Source organism: Symphalangus syndactylus, chromosome 8 (assembly GCF_028878055.3).
Source record: "Symphalangus syndactylus isolate Jambi chromosome 8, NHGRI_mSymSyn1-v2.1_pri, whole genome shotgun sequence".
Classification (NCBI taxonomy): Eukaryota; Metazoa; Chordata; class Mammalia; order Primates; family Hylobatidae; genus Symphalangus; species Symphalangus syndactylus.
This window is the reverse complement of record NC_072430.2, coordinates 103,489,974-103,514,952: the sequence shown is the minus strand read 5'-3', so window position 1 is coordinate 103,514,952 and position 24,979 is coordinate 103,489,974. Positions and strand designations below refer to the sequence as shown.

The 24,979-nt window shown below is 38.2% G+C and overlaps 1 protein-coding gene across 8 annotated transcripts in view; it reads left to right on the top strand.

Annotated features, from left to right (window-relative positions):
* The window catches only part of SATB2 (SATB homeobox 2), a 190,961-nt gene that overhangs the window by 136,554 nt on the left and 29,428 nt on the right, over positions 1-24,979 (top strand). For all 8 annotated transcript variants that reach the window (XM_055290130.2, XM_055290127.2, XM_055290128.2 and 5 more), the window contains one exon: positions 14,246-14,443. In XM_055290130.2, coding sequence (XP_055146105.1) covers positions 14,246-14,443 — 198 coding nt within the window. The remainder of the gene's footprint in view (positions 1-14,245; positions 14,444-24,979) is intronic.

The window sequence follows — 24,979 nt, the reverse complement described above, 5'->3', positions numbered from 1 at the left end:
CCAGTAAAATTTTTCAGAGTTCTGGGATTGTGGAGAATGTAATGCTCTGGGGAAAAGAGCAGACAGATGCTTAAGTTTTTTATTTCTGAAAGCAGCAACAGTTGATGGGATCTACTATCTGCTTCAATTCTTCATTTAAAGGGACAACTTCTGCCCAAACCTAGAATCCTAGGTTTGAGGTGCATGCTTACTTATTTATACCTAGGGCAAACACCTAATGCAGAGTAGAGGAAGCAAAAGTTAGTTAAGGCATAATTTTGAGAGTCCTTTGATTCTGAGCTTGATTTCCTCTGTGTCCTTGTATGACAAATGTTTTCATCCCTACATATGTAAATAATCGAATGGTCGATCATCTCCCTAACAAATCTTCTGTTGTGTGCTATAAAGAAAGGAAGTGACTGAGTATTGTATTTCTATTAAGCAAGAAGGTTAAAATAAAATAAAAAAAATAAAAATTAAGTTTTTAAAACTGAAAAATTTAAACTATAGTTAAATGTTATATTTAGATTAATTATAGAGTACAGGGTTAGCTGTTTTTACCTGCAGTTTTAACCTGATGTAGGTTATTTTCAGATGTTGATAAAAGGAGGGGAGTAGAATATCAAGGAACTTGGAAAGGGATTAAAATGTTTGTTTCCCTTTTCAATTTCAGTGTAGTAATTTTTCCAGATTACTCTGACTTTCTCTCATCCATGAAATCAGTGAAATACAGTTTGCTAAGACATGATGTCCAACCATAGTATGAAATACATGAAAAGAAAATACCATAGAGCCTTCTTAAACTGTTAAATGCATAAAATCCCATGTACCACATGGCAAAATATAATGAGAGTTGGAGCTGTTAAACGAATAAAGCTGTTAAATGCATAATGCCACTTGGCAAAACTACTGTGCATTTAATGGTTTTCCACTGTGTAATAAAGGACATATGTGGTAAATGTGCAGTGAGTATAAAAGCTGCACAATTGATTTTGCAAACCTGCCCCTTAGTTGTGACTTGATGTAAATATCAAAGTTTCACACAGTCCTTCTTTTATAAGCAGCTTTCAAGAAAAACTGAAGACCACAGTTGAGAACTTGATTCCAAATGCCTGTAATCTTCCTGTTGATGTAGCAGTATGGCTTTTGGAAATAGTGATGCCTCCAGCCTCCCAAAATAATTCAGGTAGCTGATTGAAAGCTGCTTTTGCCAACTGGCAGAAGCTTAGCTCTCCAAATTTTTGATGTCTCCTGAAGAAATCAGTAGCCCTGATTTCGTAGAATTTGGAGGAGAACATAGTTCTGGGAATTAATATGCTGAAGGTAAGATTGAGCTTAAGTGAGGATAAGAGGCTTTGAGGTTGTTCTTTTTTCACTGGGACAGTGATCTCATTTTCATTTATGAGTGGGGAACCTTATGGTAAATAGCTGACTAGATAGGCAATTCAGGCATAATGTTTATTATGTTTTTTTTTTAAATGATACTGCCAAACAAAATGAATTTAATTGGTAGTTTCAAAGGCCGTTTAACAAAAGATATTCACTTCATTTTATAAGTATCAGTATTCATTTCATAAAAAGTACATTTAGTGAAATCAATTGCATGATTTGGTACATGGCATATATATTTGGTGGCTATCCATAAGGTGTATCTATGTGTGTGTACATGTGGGTATGTGTGTGTGTATGTGTGTATATATATATACATGTATGTGTATACATATATAAATCTATAAGGTGTATATATGAGACTGAGATATATATATATATATCCATAAGGTGTATCTATGTGTATACAGACATATGTATGTATATACGTAGATATATATGTACATATACATGTATATACGTAGACATATATGTACATACATATACATGTATATATATGTCTGTACATATACATACACATACATACACCTTATGGATATATATATCTTAGTCATATATATACACCTTATAGACTTATGTATCTCTCTTAGTCATGACTAATCATAGGACTTAACCTCTCCAAGCTGCAGTGGGGAGTGGCCACACCCACTCCATTTTATTGTGAGGACTGAGAGAAACAAAGATTTTTCTCTTCTCTTGCATTTTCTTCCCTCCTTCTTTTGTTTTTCTTTGGAGGGTCTTAAGTTCTTGCAGTGACTGAATAGCCAAATGCAAGGGCTTTCCCTTCTCCTGAAGGTGAAATTAGGGAAACAATTAGATACTCTTGTGAACTGGAGTTGCCTTGAATCCCTGAAGGCCGAGTTCAAATATGCATAGCAACCTTCTCCTTCCATTTGAAATTTCTATGACCCCTCCATTAACACTCCTTGGTGTTAATTGCTGTAATCAGCTGTTAAGAATAATTTCTAACACTGCCCTGTGTGTTAGGGAAGCCTTGAATGGGGAATAGGAAGAGGGAGGAAAGTTTTAGAGTAGGAATGGTGGGCTAAGAGGGTCCTTGAGGGCTGTAAGTGTTTAGGTAGGAACCAGATACAATGCAAGGAGAGGGGTTCAGAAAAGGAGTTGAAAGGGTGGCAAACTGGTTCATTGTGAAAATCCATTACTGGGAAGTGTGTGTATATGTTTCCCTAGTGCATGGGTCACATGAGGATGCATGTGTAGGGTCCCAGACCACCTCCTGCAGCTCAGCGCTAGTCCCTTGGTGATTGCTAGGCCAGTCCATCATCCACTTCCATTAGGTATCTCCTATCAGGCCTTTGCCCCTTTCTTCATGGGAAAGGAGTCCAAGAAGGATAAGACCAGAGGGAAAGACATGTTTATGCACATTTCACCTTGTACTTTTCCTTCATTTTCTATTTAGGACCAGTTTAGTGGTTTAAAATAATTTTCTGTGCGTGAATTCTGAGGATTACCTTCCTTTTCTGTCTGCAGAATACTCAGATCGTGGAATAGAATGACAGTGGTAATTCTCTGTGAATTAGGAGTTAGGGGTTCTTAGTAGAAGCCATAATGTAAAGGCATATGGAGTGTTTTCTGTATAACTCCAGTCTGACCCTCACATACAAAGGGCCACCAGGGAGCGAATGCCCCACATTCAGTCTGTGTGGCCACAGGAATGCCTTGTTCCTCAAAAGCTTCTGCTAATCTTGCTGGCCCTCTTCTGCAGATTCTGTAGGGCCGCTTTGCCCCTTTCTTCCCAATTTTACCCAATCACCTGTGATCTGGGATGTAGAAATCTAGAGGAGAGAAAACATAGTAACCTGTGAGCACATCTTTTGTGGTTCTCCAGGGACGGTTGTGTACTTTGACAACATCCTCAGCCACATTTCTCTCCCTTGACATCAATTACCCCATTTCCCAGACACTGATTGTTTTTTTCTTCTCATATCCTTCTGTCTTCTCCCTTTTATGGGCTACGATAGGTTAGCTCATAGAATGCTAAGGATCATCTGACTTTTTTTTTTCTTTGAGAGGAGAGTTAATCTTTATTATTTATTATTATTATTTGTATACCCAAAGACCCAAGACTACATATGTGATTGTTTTTTTTTCCTACTAGGTTTGGGTAAAAATAGAGTAGGGAGAGAAATGGAAAGGGGCTTATTTTTAATCTCTGTTTTCCCTTCCCTCCATTAAAAAGATAAACCAATGAACAAAAACTTCAGAAGGGCTGTGGACTTGCTTTTTGTATCAGGAAGGTGGAGAGAAACTGATACACCCTGTTCTGTTCCATACAGACAAGGGGAAAAAGACGGCCTGGTTGTAAATCCCAGATGGTGATAATGAAAGGGGGCAGCCCCAGAGCCTGCTGGGATAAAAGAAAAAGGGTGATTTTGGAACCAACAGGGACCCAGGGGGATCTGTCCTCATCTTTACAAAGGTTTAAAGACCTCTGTCAATCCTCCATGCTACCTGTGCCCTTGCAGGCCCACTAACTGCAGGAGCTGCCACTAAAGTCAGGAATGAGAGAGAGAGTTTTTCTTCCTACTACACACTTTAGAATGGGAGGCATAATTGTGATCCTGTTGTAGCTAAAAGAGATGGATTTCTGGCTTGTAATACACAATTCTACAATCATTTTCCCCATAGAAACTATGACCTACATGGTGATTGGCTTTCAGTATGTTCTATGCTTCATGTACATTAGGATTAAGTGGATTTTGTGTACTGACCTTTATGCCTTATCACTATGTTTCTACAAAAAAAAAAAAAAAGTTTCAAGTTCTCAACTACTTAACAAATTGTATTCCTGAGAGTGTACTTATGTTTTAGATGCAGTTTACAAGCGCAGATTTTATGAACATTGTTTTTTTCTTTAAATCTCTCCTTATAGGTGGTCTAATTTGCTTGACAGGCTAAATAATTTAAAACATGTAGGTCTCTGTGGAAGATTCTTTTTATATAAAAGAAAAATAAAGGAAAGAAGTAATTAATTTTTGTTTTTGTGTCTCTTAAAATGTCTCAGGTACATATTTATACATTTTTTAAAGAAATAATTTATATTTTGTGATTACGTAAGTAATTTAACAGCCTCATTTTAAAAAATTCAGAAAGTGACGAAGAATATGAAAGTAAAAACGTGGATCACCCATGATTTCATGACCCAGACATAGTTGCTATTAACATTTTATAATCTTTTCTTTCAATGTGTATATTTGCATGGGAGTGTATATTTATGTCCTAATTGGTATTATAACTGTGTAACACATAATTATAAGACAAGTTAAAACTATAATTTTTTAGGACAACTTTTTTATGTGGAAGAGTAAATTTACAAAATATAAAATATTATCTTGTCTCATTATTTAGTTTCCTAGCCTTTAAAAAATGTTGCACAAAGATCAAAGTTTTGCCATTTTGCACAAAAAATGCTTTAATGTTGATCTTATATTATTAAGTTTCCATTTTGAGGATACCTTTATTGGGGCTGGGATAACTTAGGGCACTGGAAGTAGACATATTGCTGCCCTGAGCTCTCTGGTATAAAGACTAACAGAAACTATAGGCCATAGGATACCCTGTGTAAAATGAGTTGGTGGTCTGTCTCACTGCTAATGATTTTGCTTTTGCCATTTATATTCAACATGTAAGGTAGGCAAAAATGAGGTGTACAGCCTTGACTGAGTAGCTGCCAGGTAGGTTTCTTCAGAACACAATCATTCTGAGAGCCTATCATGGACCAGTTTCCACTCTTGTCAACTGGGCGAAATATACTAAAATTTAGGGGTGGTGTTCCAAATTCAAATTCAAAAAAGTTTAATATATGTACGCTAAAAATACCATTTGAAAAATATTATTATGCCTAGTGAAGAAGTTTCTCAGATTCCCAAATGTCAAACTAAGTGGTGTGAACATAGTGATTTGATGCGTGAGCGTCAAGTTGAGCCCTCCAGTCTCCCCTCTTTTTTCTTTTGGTATAATCTCAAGAAATCAGATTCTAGTGAAGGAACTCCTCAGACATTCCCATAAGATCTTAGTTTTAATATCAACCTCATGATCAAGAATTGAGTTCTTTTTACCACTCTCACAATTAATTATGTTAATGTTTCATGCCTTAAAATTAGTCTTTATAGGAGTCCTTAGACAATCAATAATAATGATGATAATGAAGATTAATCAGACTACATATGCAGTTCTTAAAATGTCAAATACTTTTAACTTATCACTAAAGTTTTAAAGTCATTTTAAGTTCATTTTATCCTCTGCAGAAACCTTTGAGTTCATTATTTTTCCTGTTCCTGACTTGGTAATTTTGGAAACTTGCATGTGTCTTTGAAGTAAATTAGGTTGCCATATTAAAGCCTTCTCTCTGATTTCTCCCCAGCCCACTGGGGAAGAGGACATCGAGTTAAACTGTGGTTCTTACAGTGGGAGAATGTTGGTATCTACGAATGGTTGCTACCACTTTGCTGTTGAGACTATTTAATCTTCTTCTTTTCACAGGGCCAAGACTAGGGTAAGGCAGGCTAGCTGCCTAGGGTGCAAGATGTAAGAAGGCACACACTTGTCAAGCCATATTGTTTACGTTTCATGCCCTAGTCGCTTGCTCACCTCATTCTAGTCCCACCCTGATCTTTAAAAAAAAGTCTTACTCCAGGTTGTCTGCCCTGTCTGGTTTCCCCAACCGCTACCCCACCCCCACCACCCACCCATTATGATAAGTTCTTGAGGAAGTTTGCAATATACAGTGATATGTCACAGGTATGCTGGCATTTGGACCTGAAGGGAGGCACTGGAAGCATTTTGGTTGTTTTCAGTTTGATATTTTAGCCTAGTACATTTTGCTGTTAATATCTTTCTGCTGTTGAAGTGAAGAAGTCCAGGATTGTTTTCAGTTTGATATTTTAGCCTAGTGCATTTTGCTGTTAATATCTTTCTGCTGTTGAAGTGAAGAAGTCCAGGATTCTAAATTCATTCTTCTCCTTTGACAAACACAAATGGCTTTTTCAGGTACATGTACCCATGTATGCATGTATGTGTGTTTGTACATATTTGTATGTGTAAAGGTGTACCAAGTCTCCATACTATTAAATAGCTATGTATATTCCATGTATGCTAAGGAGGGCAACAAAATTTTGTGTAATCTCCCCTTGACTTGAGCCCAGCAGAGGTTTAAAGGGCTGTTCTGAAATAAAATTTTCATTACTCTCAAGTACAGACTCAATCTTTACAGACATATCCATAGAAATGTCAGTGACATGCATAAGATAACCCAGAGATAGCTACAAATTGATCCCTGTAAAAATACAGTTTAGAATTTAGTATACAGTTTTGAAAAGTAAAGAAGCAGATCTTCTGTACTTACCACATTTAAAGTATAAAATAATTAACTTTGAACTTTAACCAAACAGCCAGCACAAATCTTTTTTCAGGTTTAGATAACCTCCTTGTAGGGATTCATTGAAGCCCTTGACAAGCCTTCCTTATAGTCAGGCTTTTATCCATTTCAGTTTTCTTGATTAGGTTATCTTGAGTCATTAGGGGGTTTATTTATTTTAATAGACACTTATTGGATTCATGAAGAGAGAATTTGGTGACGAAGAAACAAGAGCTGAATATTATCTGGCTCATTTCACACTTCAGAAGAGTCTCAACCATCTGAAGAGAAATCCTTTCACAGTTACAAAAGTTTGTTTGGGGACTTTATGTGCTTCCATTTAGAAAGCGAACTGTCTGTGGTTAATAATATGAGTTTCCTTTTGAGATACTCAGAAAACATTTCCCTTTGGTTACATATGCTGACATTTTCTGTATTGAAGATGTGGGTGAGTAAATGGCCTTTTGCATTTCTGCTGCAAGAATCTATGAGTCATTCTCCTGAAGAACTGTTCATTTGCTGAGATATTCATTCATTAGAGTTCCTAGAGGGCCAAAGGGAGTGGGGGCTACTTACTAATTAGTAGGTGAAGTAACTCATTAGCTTTGTGTTAGTCATATCAAGGGGAATAATCACTGTGACAAGGCCCTGCCTTCAAGGAGCATATACAGCTTTATTCAACAGGGGCAAAGTTATTAACTGTCTTGTGGGAGATCAGAGCAGGCTATGAACTTGTGTTTAGTGCTGAGCAAGTTCTAGTTTGTATTTGTTCTGAAATATTGTAAAAACTGGAAAATTAGTCATATACCTAGACCAGTGTTTTTTAAGGAAAAAACGTGGGGCTGTGAGAAGTTGTGGTCAAAACCAAGTGTCCTGGGGAAGAGAAAGCAAGCCATTTTGTATGCAGTGGCATTTCAGTACCATGGACAGGAACCCCACTCTTTTCATCTGTGGTGTGCCCCTCCCCTCCTTATCACTTAACACATAAGATTTACAGCCAAGATTCAAACTCTTGATCTGTTAAGCTCCAAGCTTGAACACTGGGCCATATTATTGTTTTGTGAAAGCCCTCCCTGGTCATTTGAACATTCTCAGCCTTTGGTATGTGGTTTGGAGGATATGTCACTCATTTATTGTGGACTTGAAATATTTTAATCTTTTAAAATATTTTATAAGTGAAATAGATATTGCCATACCTTATTCATTTTCAATTGAAGAGAGCTTTAAAAACTCTAATATTAACAACAGCAACAACAGAAATACACGCATATATACACACAGAGAAAGAAAAGAAAGTGGTTAAAATGATAACAGATTATTTAAATGATTGATGTAGTGTGGTTCTTTATGATATATGTCATGTCTTTTTAGAATGAACACTCCTAGAGGGTAGAACTTATGAAGTGTGCACTTTACCAGTACCAGGCCATTGTGGGTCCCAGTTAATACCAAGCCACACAAGTTCACTATGAAAAAAGATACCTAGGCTAGGATAAGTCATACTCTTGACTTTATGATAGCCTTTTCCCCAACAACTTCTTCTTAAAAAGGAAGAAGGTGGGGGAAAGAGAGGAAAAGAAAGACGAGTTAATTCTTCATCATATCAGTTTAAAAGCCTTCAACGACTCCTAGGGCCCATAAGATTAAGATAAAAATTGTTTTTTTGCATGACATTCTTTATAATCTGAGCCCTACCTTCATTTCTAGACTTTCAGTCCTCTCCCCACCTGGTGAAATCTATCTTTATCTTCCAAGATTCACCTTGCATGCCATAATCTCAGTGATGACACTTTTCCTGAACTGCTTCATGGTCAGAATTACTCACTTTCTTGTTGGCAGTCTCAATTAACCTTTCAAGTAAAAAGTAACAGTGACAATTAGATAATATATGTAATGTACTAGTCCATTGCATGGCATGCAGGAGATGCGTGCTCAACAGAAAATTGTTAACAGAATCAATGTCCTGAGAGACTACTATTACTATTTGCAATTTATATAATGGATCATTTTCCCTATCGTATTCATGCATTAGAGATAGGGAGACAAACCTTAGAACAGTGACAAAGTTGCTTCTGAGAATTTCTACTTCTCTCCAACAGTAACTCTCTGAATTTGAGTCCATAAAACATTCCTCTAGGCTAATTTGTGTGTACTCTAATAATTTTGGTTAAATCTAATGACTATTTATTGAGAAACTACTATATGCAAGAAACCATACTCTGCTCTGAAAATGGTAAAATGAGTAAGAAACCAACCCTTGCCCTCCACTCCCATCAAGAAGCTAACTGTTCTGATAGGAATGCAGACATAGCCACCCCTAAAAATAATAATGATCAAGTTGTGAAAAAGTATAAACAAAATGCTTCAGGGTTATGCAAGAGTGAGCAACAAATGAGACCACATCAGCTGAGCCTTGAAGTACAGCTTCTCATGGGGAAAAGAAGTTTGAGTATGAGACATTCCATCTGAGACAGTAACATGGCAGAAGCATGAAGGTGAGAATTTACCTGTGAGTAATTCACAGTGGCTGGAGCACAAGATCAGTAGGGGAACTGGTGGGAGACAAGGTCATGAAAGAAAAATGGAGGCAAATGGTGTTTTTTTTATTGTTGCCTCTAGTAATGTTCTTAAATTGTGAACTAGAGGTTCTCTTCTTTATGCAACTCATTAATGAAACTGTCAACTTAATAAAAGATAAACTATGAATTTATTATTCATCTTCCAGAAAGAATTAATGGCACGTTTCTTCAAATAGTAAGCATGTCTAATACATTTACAATGTGATTTGCTTTGTAAATGTAGATTGATATGCAACTTTTCAGGAACACGTGGATTGTAAAACTATATCTTGACTGGTAGGAGTGTCATCTTACCTGCATAGTTGGAAGGGCAGTCAGAGTTGTTTTTTCTACTAAGGGAAATATATTTGTTTAAGAGGCTGATGAGATGGCTAAAATGAGATGTGAATAAATATTATTTGCTTATGCACCCTAATGCTTGGGAACTTTTAACCATTGATTGCAAGGAAGCAGTCTTTGAACTTATTAATACATTCCTTCTCTGGATTCAGATTTTGAAGGTAAAATAAAGTTTTAATTGTGAACCTCTTGTTATTATTACACTTAGGCTCCATGTATATTTTTCTCTATAAGTTCCAGGAATTTCCTGTATCTAAAAAACCTTTTTATTTTGAACTAATTTTAGACTCACAAAAATGTTGCCAAACTAGTATGGAAGGGATCATTGCACTGTATTATATATCCCTCACCTATCTTTCCCTAAGGTTGACACCTTATATCACCATATGGCAATTATTGATGATACTGAAATTATCAAAACCAGGAAAGTGACATTATTTCTATACTGTTAACTAAACGAAAGCCTTATTCTAATTTCACCTGTTTTTCTACTAATGTCTATTTTCTGTGCCAGGATCCTATCCAGCAACCACATTGCATTTAGTTATTCTCCTTAGTCTTCTGCAGTCTGTGACAGTTCTTAAGTCTTTCCTTTTCTTTTATGACCTTGCCATTTTTGGTTATTTTTTTGAACACCTCTCAGTTTGGGTTTGTTTGATATTTTCTCATGTTTTGACTGAGGTTATGCATTTTGGGCAAGACTACCTCAGATACGATGTTGTAACCTTTGCAGTACATCATATCAGAGCATTCATGGTGTCAGTATATCATCACTAGTTATTTGACCTTGACCACTTTGTCAAGGTTATTTTTTATTTGTACCTTTAACCCTGATGGTTTATGACTGTCTGCTTTTTCTGACAGATAACAAGGTAATAGATCATGGAATGTAGAACCAAAAAGGAACTTAGAGACCATCTTTTGTTAACCTGTCCTTTTACAGTTAAGCACCCAGGAGCTTGAACAGGGTAACTATATGCCCAAAGGTCACCCAGTTATTTAATGACAGACCAGGAACTTAGCAGTTAGGTCTTAGAGATCCAGATTTGATACTTTCTACATTCCTAACTATGCTCAAACACTTATAATTCACTCAGTCCTAGTTTTACCAGACTGTGAAAGCTAAATGGACTATATGAATATACAGCCAACCTTTGGTCAAAACTTAAAACCAGGCTAAGAGAGAAATCCCAGGGAAGTATATACTCCACAGTTCATGGTGCCCACTCACAGAGCTGGCCAAGGCTGGAAACCAGATGAACTTCTGTATCAGCATTTCTGAAATGAAAATAATTCTCATGGAATGCTCCACATAACACAGAGAAAACAACAAAAACCTACTTGAGATTTTTAACAGAAAAAGGAGATTTGTTTATTAATAATTCATGAGTTCCCATTGAACATGCACGACAGAAACAGTGCTATTCAATAGAGAATACTGTCATCTGTCACTGTTTTATTTGACATTTACACTTTTTTTTTTTTGCCTGATACTGCAAAACTTTCTTGGATGGCATGCAAAAATTATATAAATGAAAAAAATCCCAATGTGGGGACCCTTTATCTCTTCTGTGATGGGTTCACTCACAATTACATACATGTGTGTTCATGCAACCGCGTGGCACTTTCTCACACATTCATTAGCCAGCAAACAAGCTAATAAGAGACCCTATTGAGAAAACAGAGATAAGCATCCCAAATGGGCTGGTGAAAAGATGCTATGAATAAAATGATGGTGCATGAGATGGGAAGTGAGGTGGGAGAATAGATTTCCTGAAGATAGGCATACAAATACATGGAATGAGCAAGTGAGCCAGAATGAGGGGAAGGTAAATCATGGCTGCCATGAAGAAAACTAACACAAAAATACATTACCAGTTCAGATACAAAATAAATACATACAAATGGCATCACAGGAGCACCCGTAGGAGGGAATAACGGCCTTTAGGAGAAGAGCAAGGTAGAGTTAGGATCACCTTCCGGTTTTGTGCTACTATAAGGCTCTTGACAATCTTTCTGCTCTGTAGGTTAGTTATTATTTATAAAAATCACAGAACCAGCTGATACATTCATAAGCTAATTATTGAGGCAGCTGGGTACACATGGTGCAATATGTCCAAGGCTGTGAAGTATCACAGATTTCTTGGGGCCTGCTGTGGTGGGGGTGCGCTGTTGAAGGCTCCATCCCTTAATCTGATCAGCCAAGCAAACACTTTGTGGGGAAACTAGATTAATAACCCTCTAAATACCATGAATGTGCTTCATCTTCAAAACCGGGTTCCCTTAAACATGCTATTAGCTCAGCTCCATCAGGGATTTGAGGAAGTTCTCTGGTGCCTTAAGAACAGGGTCTTGTTGGCTACCTCCCTGTGCCAGAAATTAATTTGGTTTGCTTATGTCTGCACACATGATCACACTTGTGTCTAATCTGCTCCCTAATAGCTTCAAGGTCAAGACCTTGCATGTCAGTGGGCAAATTGAGCACTACACTTCTTAAAGACTGATGGCAGACAGCACACAGTCCATAACGAGGCCTGTAGTGTTGTTCTAAGTGATTGTAATGAGTGCAGATTATAACAGCGCATATAAATCAAATGCGGCAATAAATGTTGTGCGAGACATTCCCAGTGTCATAAGTGGAGATACCACTCAGCTGTCACCTGTCTCCTTTCAAGCTGTGGCTTCCCACAATGCAGTTCAGTCCTCAAGCAGAACAGCAGGTGCTGTCTTCCTTAAGGTCTGGGTGTCTCAGATCTTCATCTTTTAACAGATGCAGGTTTTTGTTTGTATTTTCCATTAAATGGTTGGTCTCCATGCTCTTGCCTCCCCTGGGAGATGTTAAACATACCTGTTTGAAACATTTGAAAGAATTCAGTTGGAGACTTATTCAGATCTATGAAAAGATAGAGAAGTAGGAGCTTATTTTTCCACAGATGGTTTATTTTCCATTTCAAGAATTCTTTTACTTTATGCAAAGAAACCCTTGAGGAAACACTTGGGGACTAGGAGACTTTTAAAAATATAATTTATTTTCTGGTAGGGTTAAAAAAATTTGTCTTCATTTTTTCTATACATTGCACCTTGAAAATCAACCATGACCTGCCTTTCAATTGAGTTGAAAAAAAAAAAAATCTATGAAAGTACTTGGAAAAACATTTCCAAGCAAATGATAAGATATCTTGTTTTCATTCTTCCTAACCTTCTAACTCTCCCAAGCTTCCAGTTTATTGCAAGAAAAGATCAGGTCTGCGCAAATGTGGCCTCTCACTTGTAAAAACAAGGCAGTGTTGTGTTACAGATTAGTTTATAAATCCCTGGTGGCTTCACAGTTCAGTGCCTACAGCTGCTGCAGATGGGCCTGGGTTTTTGTCTCTTCGCAGTGCTGCAGCCGGCAGTTGAAGGAGAAAATGGAATGATCAGGTTATTAACATGGAGGCCGCGAGGAAGAGGCTGCACAATGAGAACAGCTGGTGTTGCTGTCTTGGCTGATGCAGCGGAGATAATCAAATCTTGCCTTTTTTTGGGTAAAGGCAGAAGACACAGTGGAGAGTTAGACAAACAATGGCTTATGATATTATATGGGGTTTTTGTAATGCGTATCAGGAACTTTCATTGGCTTATAGGTGATGATATAGAATTTGTTGAGGTTTGGGAATTATTTTTCACAAAGTCATTCGTGTTTATGCACCTCTTGAGAAATTTTTTTTACTCTTTTGCAAGAGACATGATGTGGGACAGTTCTTGTTTTTTAAAATTAGTGATGTAGCTTAGAAATGATGGATTAGAAAGCTACTGGTAAAATATTTTGACATGAGTCAGTGAGCGATGTTGACAGCATCCTCTGTATTATTTTCATATAATCCATCATTATTTGCATTACATTTTCTTTCTCGTGCAGTTGCAAGAGAGAGAACATCCGGATGCCAGATTTTGGAAGCAGACATTTGCAGGTGTGACCCGACCAACTGCCTACCTTCCTGCAGGTGTGGCTGTGGCAGGAAGGTGATGGTTAAGAGGGCCTAGAGCCCGAGGTATTCAGAGATTGAGCAAATATACATTTCTTTTCATTCTAGCCAAGGTTATTGCTTCTATTTTATGGAGTTATTGATAATTGTAAGAATATTTCCTCCCTAGAGAATTCAGTGTTGTTTACACCTAGACAATTTTTCTTTTTTAGAATTTGCTGTCCTGTAATGCATACTTGTTTATCTTCACTCTTAGCATGAAATGCTGCCCAGTTGGGTAATTTTAAAAAATTGTAGCTGGCTGACACAAATTACTTTTTCTGAGAACAGATGACTGTAATCTTGCTTATCTTTTACAGAGAAACTGCAATTGAGAATATGTTCTATAGGCAGGATGATACGATATCTAACAAGAGGAAAGATTCTTGGGCATTGGTATAACCACCTATGTGGTCAGGGGTTGGTTTTTGGAGTCAGACTGTTTCACTGTCTCCCCAGGTTGGCGGGAACAATTTTGACAGAAAAAGATGTACTATGATGGCACTGGACCACAGTCAAGGCCCCCTCAGCTCCTCTGCACTCTGCAGGTTAATGCAAGCGACCTCCTCTCTCTCCAGGGCTGGCTGTGTGAACTGCTCCGCTGGAAGGAGAACCCAAGCCCAGAAAACCGCACCCTCTGGGAAAACCTCTGTACCATCCGTCGCTTCCTGAACCTTCCCCAGCATGAGAGGGATGTGATCTATGAGGAGGAGTCAAGGCATCACCACAGTGAACGCATGCAACACGTGGTCCAGCTTCCACCTGAGCCGGTGCAGGTCAGTGTCCCCGACCCCCACACCCCACCTGAGCAGGGCTCTGTGTGTCAGCAGTAGCTGCTGAGGGTCTAAGTGGCACACACCACACCAACTTCTGTCAGAGGGTGTCTCATGCCAGGTCCCCAAGTACAGAAGACACTGTCGTCATAGTGGGTACTGTGTATATATGTGTGTGTGTGCATGTGTGCGCGCATGTGTGTGTGTGTATGTATGTATGTACACACAAAGAAAAATGACTGAGAAGTTGAATGCCAAAGACGGCTGCTTTCTTGAGATCATTTTACATGTGGGATTGTAAAGCCAGAGCACTCATGGAGAATTAAATCTCTCGATCAGAAAACATGGTTTCCATCAGTTCATTTTCTATAAAAAACCTGTGAAGTAGTTTTGCATCCAAAATCCCTCAAAGAGTGTTTGATTAGACTGAGGAAAAGAAATAGCCACATGACCTAGGGAATACCATTGAACTCAGCTGAACCTTAAGAGACAGATTGTGACAGATTCTTAGAATTTTAAGTTGAGTTTTTGCTGTCTTTGGTTACATCTCATTTAGAAATCTGCCTTCCTTTGGATTGCGTGTTTTGTTGGCTTAGTTTTTGCTCTCATTGAGAGAAATAATATTGCTTTGCCATAGTAATTGAGTTTAACTACTGACACTTTCCATAATCTAAAATTAATTGCTTTCAAGAAGAAATATTAATTGAGGTTTCCAACGTTAGACCCCCTAGAGTTTGGCCCACAAATTGTTTTGATAGGTTATAAGATGGGCCTGCTGCCCAATACTCTCAATTTCAGCTGCCACTAAAGAGGACCCTTTGGCCTCTCTGAATCTCCTGGAGTAAGAAAAAGAAAGTTGAGGCAGGAGTGCATGTGTGCACATGTGTGTGCAGAATGGAAGAGAAGATAAAGGGAGAGTGAGGCATGGTTTCTTGATAAAAATAGAGAGGAGTGGTGGGGGATGCAGTGAAACACCCCACCCTGAGGTTTCTGTCTCCTTTCCCTTCCCTCCCGCCTCACATGCTTGGGAGAGAAGCCAGAAGTTAACACATCTTTACGTCACTTTTCATCTAAATATCTCTGCCCATGCTTTTGTGCTATGCTTTTGTGTTATCACTGGTCAGTTTCCAGGGCCAAAGTCACAGAATGAAATGCCCAAACTTAATAGTTTGGCAATTAGGCTCATGAATTTGTAGAGGCAGTCTCTTGCAATATCCACAGTGATCCCAGAGTTAGGGATGGGGGTGATGAGGGTACACGGCACATACTCACCCTTCAGGACCCACCGTCCCCTTTCCCTTCTTGGTCCTTTTCTGACCGAGGTCTTACCTACCACCAGGGCACCTTCCTTTAGATAATTAAACCCGTGTACTGAGCCACACAGAGCAGTGGCTTTCAGACTTGGAGATTTAATTGAAATTAAGATTAGAGAGGGGCCCAATGTAGGCTTTCTAACCTTTTATTTTAGAAAATAAATTTATTTGAAAAGTTTTAGGGAAGCTCCTATTTATTATCAATATCATTTCATAACATACTCTTTGATATCAGACAGGTTAATGAAATGGATAGCCTCAGACAAAAGATCATGTAAATGGTACAGTTCAGCCATATGAAAATCTATCACTCCCCCAGCATCTCCACTGTTTTTTTTTTTGTCTCGTTTTGATGTGAACTGGATTAGACTTCTATCTTGAACCAACACAAGGCCAAGGACTTGCTTCAGGGAACCACTGACTTTTCATGAAATTTTTATTCAGGGCCTATCTTAGTTCAGTACAAGTGAAGTAGAAATAAAACAGCAAGGAAAAAGCAATTTATTCCACATATTAATCACAGCTCATTTTAATCATAAGACGGTGATAAAGTTGGAAACTTGGAGAAATTTGAGATAAAAGTAATAAAATGCATTGTTTGTTATAACTGAGGGCCTCCCTTCATCTGGATGGCAGCTCTTATACCATAGCTGTCTGTTTTTTGTCCATAAATTATCATCTCGTTGGGCCCTGTATTTAGGTAGCTAAAAGTATATTCAACATAATATTTTGTCTTATAGTTGGCCAGTTAGAATACAGTAAATCTTAGAAGCAGACAGCCAATTGATTTATGAGTTTTACTATCTTTTCTATTAGTATGTCAGAACTAGAGTATGCTGACAATATTTAATGGCTAAGCATGAATCTGTAATTTTTCTTTTCAGTTTTAAGCATCTTGTGGCTATTAACGTTAACTTCTGATATCACTAAGAGAAATGCACTTATTTTATAAAAGGTTATTCCCATCACTCAGATCTTAGCTAAAGAATTTACAAATTAGGTAATTTTCTCTAAAGTGAATTTGCCTCAGCCATTGACCTTGAGCCCATAACTACTGTGAAACTCATCAGCACATCACATTTTTTTTTTTTTTTTTTTTTGAGACGGAGTCTCGCTCTGTCGCCCAGGCTGGGGTGCAGTGGCGCGATCTCAGCTCACTGCAAGCTCCGCCTCCCGGGTTCACGCCATTCTCCTGCCTCAGCCTCTCCGAGTAGCTGGGACTACAGGCGCCCGCCACCGCACCCAGCTAATTTTTTTTTATATTTTTAGTAGAGACGGGGTTTCACCGTGGTCTCGATCTCCTGACCTCATGATCCGCCCGCCTCGGCCTCCCAAAGTGCTGGGATTACAACACATCACATTTTTTTTTAACATTATGCCTATATCTGAGTGACACTGCTTTGCAATGTTGAATTTATGTCTGTCAGCAAAATACAAAGCTGTGGATTAATTGTTTATTACAGTCATAATATGAAAAGTGAAGAAAAATAACTGACACTAGACAGCAGAACTCCTGAGACTAGAGAATAAAGTTGGCACAGCCTCTGTGACTTGGGGAGAGCTGTATTTAAAAACATACCAAGCTACTATAAAAAGGTCTGTAATTGTCCAAAAGCCAAGGACTCGGGGTTGAAATTCACTTGGGCCTTTCATATCAACTAAATTTTTAGCAAGATACAGTTACTTCCTGTTTTGGAAATCTTAAAAATTCATATGTAGGATAATACTAGTTTGGTGATGTTACATTTTTGCCTAATTAGATAGGAAATGTGCCATTATTAAATTGTTAACTATGGGTGAAATCAGTGATTATTAAGAGCTTCTGATATATGCAGCATATTAAAAAACACGTAAGTCCTCTTCACTTGTGGTCATGGAAGCGTGCCATTTAAATTTCTTTAGGTAATTAGGGTACACTATTCCCAAATTTTTCATATATGGTAAAGATATGAGGCAGTGATTTCTGTGCATAATTACCCACCAGATTAATCTGTTGTATTAGGGTACACAGATGTACTGGAATAAAAAGAGGGAGCTTTGCATCACTCCTTCTCCATTTGGTGCTTTCTGTGATATTGAGAAGTCCCTTGGAGTCACAGCGTCTCTTCTTACAGAAGAGAGGAACTTTTTCTTGCTGTTTGTGTGCAAATGGAGTTGACAAATGGATAGTTTTTTATTGTTTGCAGATGTGTTTCTGTTAAGCCCACAAAAGGTTTAGACATTTTAAGCCCTTGTTTTTTAACTTTTAAGTTCAGGGGTACAAGTACAGGTTCATTACATAGGTAAACTTGTATCATGGGGGCCTGCTGTACAGATATTTAATCACCCAGGCGTTAAGCCTAGTACCCATTAGTTATTTTTTTGAACCCTCCCCCTCCTCCCACCTTTTACCCTGCTATAGGCCCCTCAAGTCTACATTTAAAAATTAGAAGATATCACATAACATCTAGAAAGTCAGAAGATGTGATCCAAACTCAGAGTTTTATGTGGCTGGAGCCAATGTCCTTTCTGCAGGGCACACACTTACTGTCCTGCTGCCCTGGTCCCTGTCTTCCCTCCTCTGAGTGCACATGCATATATAGCTGTCATTTGATTTCTTGAGGCATCTCTCCTGTCAGGTCACCTGACCACCTCATCAAAGCCACAAGTGCCTTTGCCCCATGGCTCCAATTTCTTTGATGGTAGTAGCTATTACATGCCATTTATTTTTATATTAATTTATTATAATTTTATAATCCCAACAAAATTTTTTGCATGCTTAAGTGCATGTTTGATGGCATTTCTCTTCAGAGATGAAGCAAGGTTATAGTTGAGATCGCGCTGGGCCTGAGCCATTGAGGGACGTTGTCAGCCCCAGAGACTCACCAGCCCTGGGAGAATGAGACGGTTCTTCCTTGGGAATTTGGATTTCTCCAGGTGTTGTGTAGCTTTGATGTCATATTGAATTATCTGGTTTATCCAGGTTTCTCTTTAGTATTCTCAGTCTCTTCAGAAACCCCAATTTAAGCTCCTGCTTTTGGAAGCTGCTTCTTCAGGATCTGAACACACTTCGTAAGCTAGATCCTGTCACATCATGAATCCACAGTTGGACCAGCATTGCCCCAGGGTGGTGAGAATTGGTTCCTGGGGAGCATAAATATCTTAGATTCACAGTGGTTTGTGGCCCTCCAAAGGAACTTGGTACATAAAAAGATAATATCTCTCTGGTATTAAAATTTCATAAAGAGGGGCCATGATTAGACAAAAATGCCCCAAAAAAACCTTCTGAGGGGATCAGTAGTGAAACACAAGTTGAGAAATACTAATCTACATAATGTTTCTAGTCCATGTGTAGACAGCACAGAGGAGAGACCTTGTAAGGCAAACCAAACCAAAGCATTTCATGAAAAAGAGGAAATAAATTCCATTTTTCACCCTGAAAGGTTGGAGACAAAAGTATTTCCTGTGGTTGTAGTGATTTTTCTCCCAATAGTTATTATAACCCAAGACCCTGTGCTGAATGGATATTCTCAGCTTAGAATAAAACACTGGTTAGGTTAGGTTCATTACTACCAACTCCGTTTTACAATTGGAAAAACTGGAACAGCGATGTCAAGCCTTGCCTGAAGCCAGGGTTGCCAGTGGAATGAAAACACAGGCGATTTTGGCATCCAGTCTTTCCTCTGACCACACTTCCCTCCTCATGCAGGAGAGAAGAAAGGACATTGCTCATGCTATGACTGGGTCATTGAGCGAGGGTGATTAGGGAGCACTTGCCAAATTGTTCTTCTCTGTGTCATTTGTGCTTTATTGTATTTCCACCACACTGTTTCCATGGGTTATTTTGTAAGTTCAGGAATTCTGAGCTTGCTGCTGTGTGGTTTCCTGACAAGTACTTGTTTTAAAATTCCATGCCGTACATTGAATAAGAATGTGAGACCCGGTTAGTGACAGTCAGACACCAGCATTGTCCCTTGACTTGTCTGGCTTGCTTCTCAGGCGATTTTCAACATTTTCTAAGCCACAGACTCCCTGTCATTAGTAGCGACCAATGATTCTCAACCAGGGGAGATTTTGCTTCCATGGGATATTTTGGCAATATCTGGAGTCATTTTTGGTTATTATAATTTGGGGGTGCTACTGGCTTCTAGTGGATAGAGGTCAGGGATGCTGCCAAATATCCCACCATGCACAGGGCAACCCCCCAAAACAAAGACTTATGTGATCTACAATGCCAAGAATGAAAGCTTGTACCAGTAATTGCCTAACAGTGAAAGATAAAAATTCATTAGTGTCTCTGAGACTGATTCTGAGTTTTTTCTGTTAAAAAACCCAGTAATAATAATGGTGACACTGCTGCTGCTTCTCCTTCATCTTCCTTCTTCCTCCTCCCCTGCCTCCTCCTTTTCCTTCTTCTCTGGCAGTAAGTAGCCTTTTTGAGAGCCAGGCTTTCAAAATGTGAGATTTTCACATGTCTTATCTTCTTCAGTTATTGTGAACAACCAAAGGGGTGGTTGGTTTTTCTCTATTAATACTTTCACAGATGAGAAATTGAAGCTTAAAGAAGTTAAAGTAACTCGCTCAAAGTGAGAACTTAAATTCACATCTGTCTACCTTCAGAGTCTGACTTTTATCGTGTGCTGGAAAGCACTGCTAACGTGCGACAGCCAGCATTCCCTGAATACTTACTATTAGCTGTCTGCTGTGATGCAGAGCTGTTTATGAGATCTTCATTTTTAACCATTCACTGAGTAGATCTAGTTCTGTGAGTTTTCTTATTTACAGAACACCTAATGCACGGAAACCCACAAATCATTGGTGTGATGTCAAAGAACTGATGTGACTGAAATTTTTACTTTTCATAGCTGCTTTGGCATTTTTGAGGTGGCTTCAGAATGTGCCTCTTATTGCTAATGTTCAAGGGCACTTCAGATTTACCTCTCAGCCCTGGGAATCTGATCCTGATTTTCTACTCCAGCTGCACAGACTGTATCTTGATTTGTATACTTGCTTCCTGAAGGACATCTTCCAGGAAAATAAATAAACTAATTAATCCATTAAGAATGTTTACAAATTCTCTTACGGGGTTACTAGAATTTTTCTTTCACCTTGGATTCATTCCAAGCTCCTATTCAAAGCCTACTGTGTGAATGTGGCTCCAGAGTTCTGAATCCCCACTCTAGTCCTGAGGAGAGATGCAAATGAACACTTGCATTTGTAATAAAATATTGTAGCAGTTGGGTAGAAGTAGGTCCTCACTTGGGAAAATGTTGGGAGTTCCTGACTGTCAGTGAGGCCGCACTAGCATTTTTCATGTTGATATTATGTTGTCCTGTATGTATTTATTCAACTTGGAGAGCATCCTTGATTTCTTATATTACTAGTTTTTCCACATGTCAAAAATTTTAAATTTGTCATTCAGGAATATAAAGAGATTTGAAAGTCATTTGTTATCAATTCTTTTTACTCTAAGAGACAGACATTTTCATCTTGGGTTTATCTTCCAAAGTGTACTGAACAGGTTTCCTTTAGTGATAATCAGAAAGCTGAAGAAGTTCATTACAGTCAGTAGATTAGACATTAGCTATGGCTTTGTTTTACCTAGAGATTTTTAAAAACTCTAAGACACTGTACAATTTAAAAAGTAGGCAGGCAAAGTAGGCCAAAGAAATGCACAGTTTCTTAAAGTTGTTAAATTATTTTTTTACAAGACAAATTCCAGCTTAATAATTGGAGATGTATTAAAAGAAATTGAGGATGCTAGAACTTCATGAAAATCCAGGTGTAGGACTCTGAGTATGGTTAGGTTTCTCTGAACTTGGAACTGGGAATTCAGCAGCTGCCATTTATGGATTCACCTTCTCCTTTGCCATCCTGAACATAGCATTACCTCTTTCTCATGTCAGCTTCTTTCCACTACAAGCTTTTCTTCCAAGCATCATCTGATTTACCATCTTCTGTATATCTCTGTCTACCTTGTAACTTCTGCATACTACTCATAGTGTCTCCGCATTATAATTCTGCCTCCTCCACACCTTGGCCTGCCCACGGTTTGTGCTCTACCTCGACTTTTTCCCCGGCCTTTGTCAAACTCACTTTCTCTTGCCTACTCCATATTTACTACTTTAAGTTCATCTAAGAGGGAAATTGACTGGTTGACCTTATCCTCCTGAAGGCTGACTTTCTTGGCATTCAATTTCCAATCAATCATCTGAATGCCTAATTTGGAAGGCATTGCATTTTAAAGAAAGAGCTTTGTTGGGCAAAATATTAGAATAACCTCAAGAAGATTGGGAAGTAGAAAGCTACCTGGCGATAGAGCACTTGTAGGTAACCTGTGAATGAGCTGTCTTTGGGCTGGAAAGTTAAGGCCTTTTAGTGGAACATGGCTTCTAGTACCCTGCAGTTACCAGGGTAAAAGAATACAGGTATGATTAACAAGTCTAGAACAAACCTTTCATTATCAAGAGAGATTCATATGACTTCTTTTTTAATGTAAAGTGCTGTGGGCATGCAAGGAGTAGGAAACCAATGCCTAAGGGAGATTTTCAGTTCCATGTGTGTCCAGAGTATTCTACCTTTTTATTCTTTTGCAGCTTTTCTAACATTTATCATGTAGTCACATATGTTTAGTGACTGTCCTATAGAAGCTGATAAATATTAAACATAATTTTTTATAGAAGTCTCTTCTGGTTCTGCTAATGTATTTTTTTAAAGTAGGTTCAACATTTTACTAGGCTTATCATTTTAATTACTGGAGTTAGCTTTTCATTCATCATGGGGTGGTTCCAATATTTTTGCCAAGCAGAACTTCTCCTATGAGTGACTGGACCTCCATAACACACTGCCTTCCAAATTCAACATTCAGGGTTAGTTGCTGGTTGGAAGTGAAATGTCAAACAGCTGGGTTTCACTTCTCTCAGTCTTTTCCTGCCTTCTGGGAACATAGAGAACCCTGGTTTCTTGAGTAGCTTGTTCTTCCATAATTGCTATGTTTCTTTAAATAATAGTCTAATTTTTATATTCTGCATTTTTGAAAGGCAATACAATTCCTGCACCTTACTCTCTTGGTTTTTAGATCCTAAAATTGAGTAGAAGGCACTTTGTCCAATGCTTCCCTATAGGTAAAGGGAATCACAGTCAGTTGTGTCATTTATATCGGTACAAAAAGTCCTCACAGATAGAAGCCCAGTGCTCAGAAACCACTAAAATTACTAATATCGATTGTCTTTCTATTTTAATAGAATATTGAGATTTTTAAAGTTTTTTAAAAGTTTTGGGATAGCAAAGTACTCCTTAGACATGTTTTCATAGTTTTTTCCTTCTGGTGAGAGTAAATGAAACCAGGTATAATATTAAACATTTAGTGCCTTGACTTTTTTTTTTTTTTTTGACATTTTGGTAGGAAAATAAAACTAAACAGAATGCTTTTGAACATAAAGCTTCATTGGCTTTCTTTTTTAATATTGCTTTGGAGTTTGTTAGGTGCTGGTTTTGCTGTTGTCCTATTGGTCAACTCAATGTTGCTATTTATCCCCTTCTCCTTCCCCTTCCCCTTCCCCTTCCCCTTCTCCTTCCTTTCTTCTCCCTCCCTCCCTGCCTCCCTCCCTCCTTCCCTCTCTCCTTTTACTTACTTAAAAATAAAATATGAAACACTCTTTAAACCTAAAAGAAGGCAGTGGCTAGTACATTTTGTGAAAGGGCAAACTGATTAAATTGAGCAGCATAGAGGAATGAGAAAGACAGAGGCAAAATAAATAGAGACTAAAGTAGAAAGTGCATTAAAATGCATCCTTCTTTCCCCTCCCACCCACAAAAAACAACAATAAATCTAAACTAAAATTGAGGCACTTGTAGATATTGATGTGTCATTGTTCTAGTCAAGTGCCTTGTCACATTTCATCTGTGAGAGGGCAAACCACATTCCTTTATACTTGTATAGATAGCTAGCAAAGTCTGGCTTTTGGAAAAAAAATGATTAAATTTCATCGATAAGCCTGCTGTTAGGCTTCAAGTTATAGACCTGATTGAGAAGATGGGCCATTTTTATTCTCGTGTTTTTACTTACTCATTCAACAAATATTTGTGGAGTTTCTTGAATATGTCAAGTGTTATTCCAGGTACCACATATATAACAGTGAAAAAAAAAAAAACAATTTCACATGTACATTGAGCAGTTTTCTCCTTTATTCAGAATGTATTTTTAAATAGACCTCCATTTTCCCTCTGGCTACCTTGAATTATTCTAAAATTCAGATTGTAAATTAGTGGAATCCATAGGTTCTATTTCTTCCTCTGATCCTGACCCTGGGTGACATCTTTCTGTTTCTGTTTTTCTAGCTGTTTCTAGAATGGACAGGTAATATCTCTGAAACATGTTAAGCCTCTCAGTGATGAGATTACCTTAAAAGAACAAGTGTGGCTATTTGAAGGTATCAAACCAAACAGACCTTCTGAGTCTATTCTATAGAGTCTAAAGTGATTACATAGCTCTACAAAGAATGGCATCTGTTGATTAATGATCAAGTGGCATTTTAAAAAATAGTTTTGATGGAAAACAGATAATAAGTATGTCCACTCCAACCCTAATTTCTCCCTGACCACACAGATAGACACTTCTCTTTTTATGTCCTGCTCATATTTATTCTCTCCAGCCAGAATGACTTCTCCAAGTTAGCAACCTTATTTACTTGGCCAATGCTTATTTAGCAACCTTATTTACTTGGGCTAATTCATTGTTAGTACATGAACCAAACTACCTGGCTCATTTGATGTACCTTTAATAAAGCTGTGGTCCTTGGAAGGTTAGGTTTGTGAACTAGTCCCTCTTAATAATGAGCTCTTATGGCAGAAAGTCACATGCTGTTCTAGGAAGATGGGAGCCTTCTTCACATTTTCTGTTTCAATTTTCTACCAGAGTGCTTCTCATTGATAATTGTTGACTTCAAAGGTATTCCATCATTATTGCAGAAGAAACAGAAAAGAACATCTGCAGAGAAGGGCTTCCCCAATCCTGGGTAGATGAAATTCTCATTATTTCACTCTGTTTGGTCAGTGCACTTGTTTCACATACTCTGATTTGGGCCCAATCACTCACACAAGGTCGTAAATCTAGGAGGTAATTAACAGTTGAAATAGGGGATGAGGGTAGTTTGAGAAGCTCAATCCCAGTTACGTTTCTGAGAATACAAGCCTACATGCTGGGGATCTGGACTTAACAAACTCGATCTACAAATACATACTAATA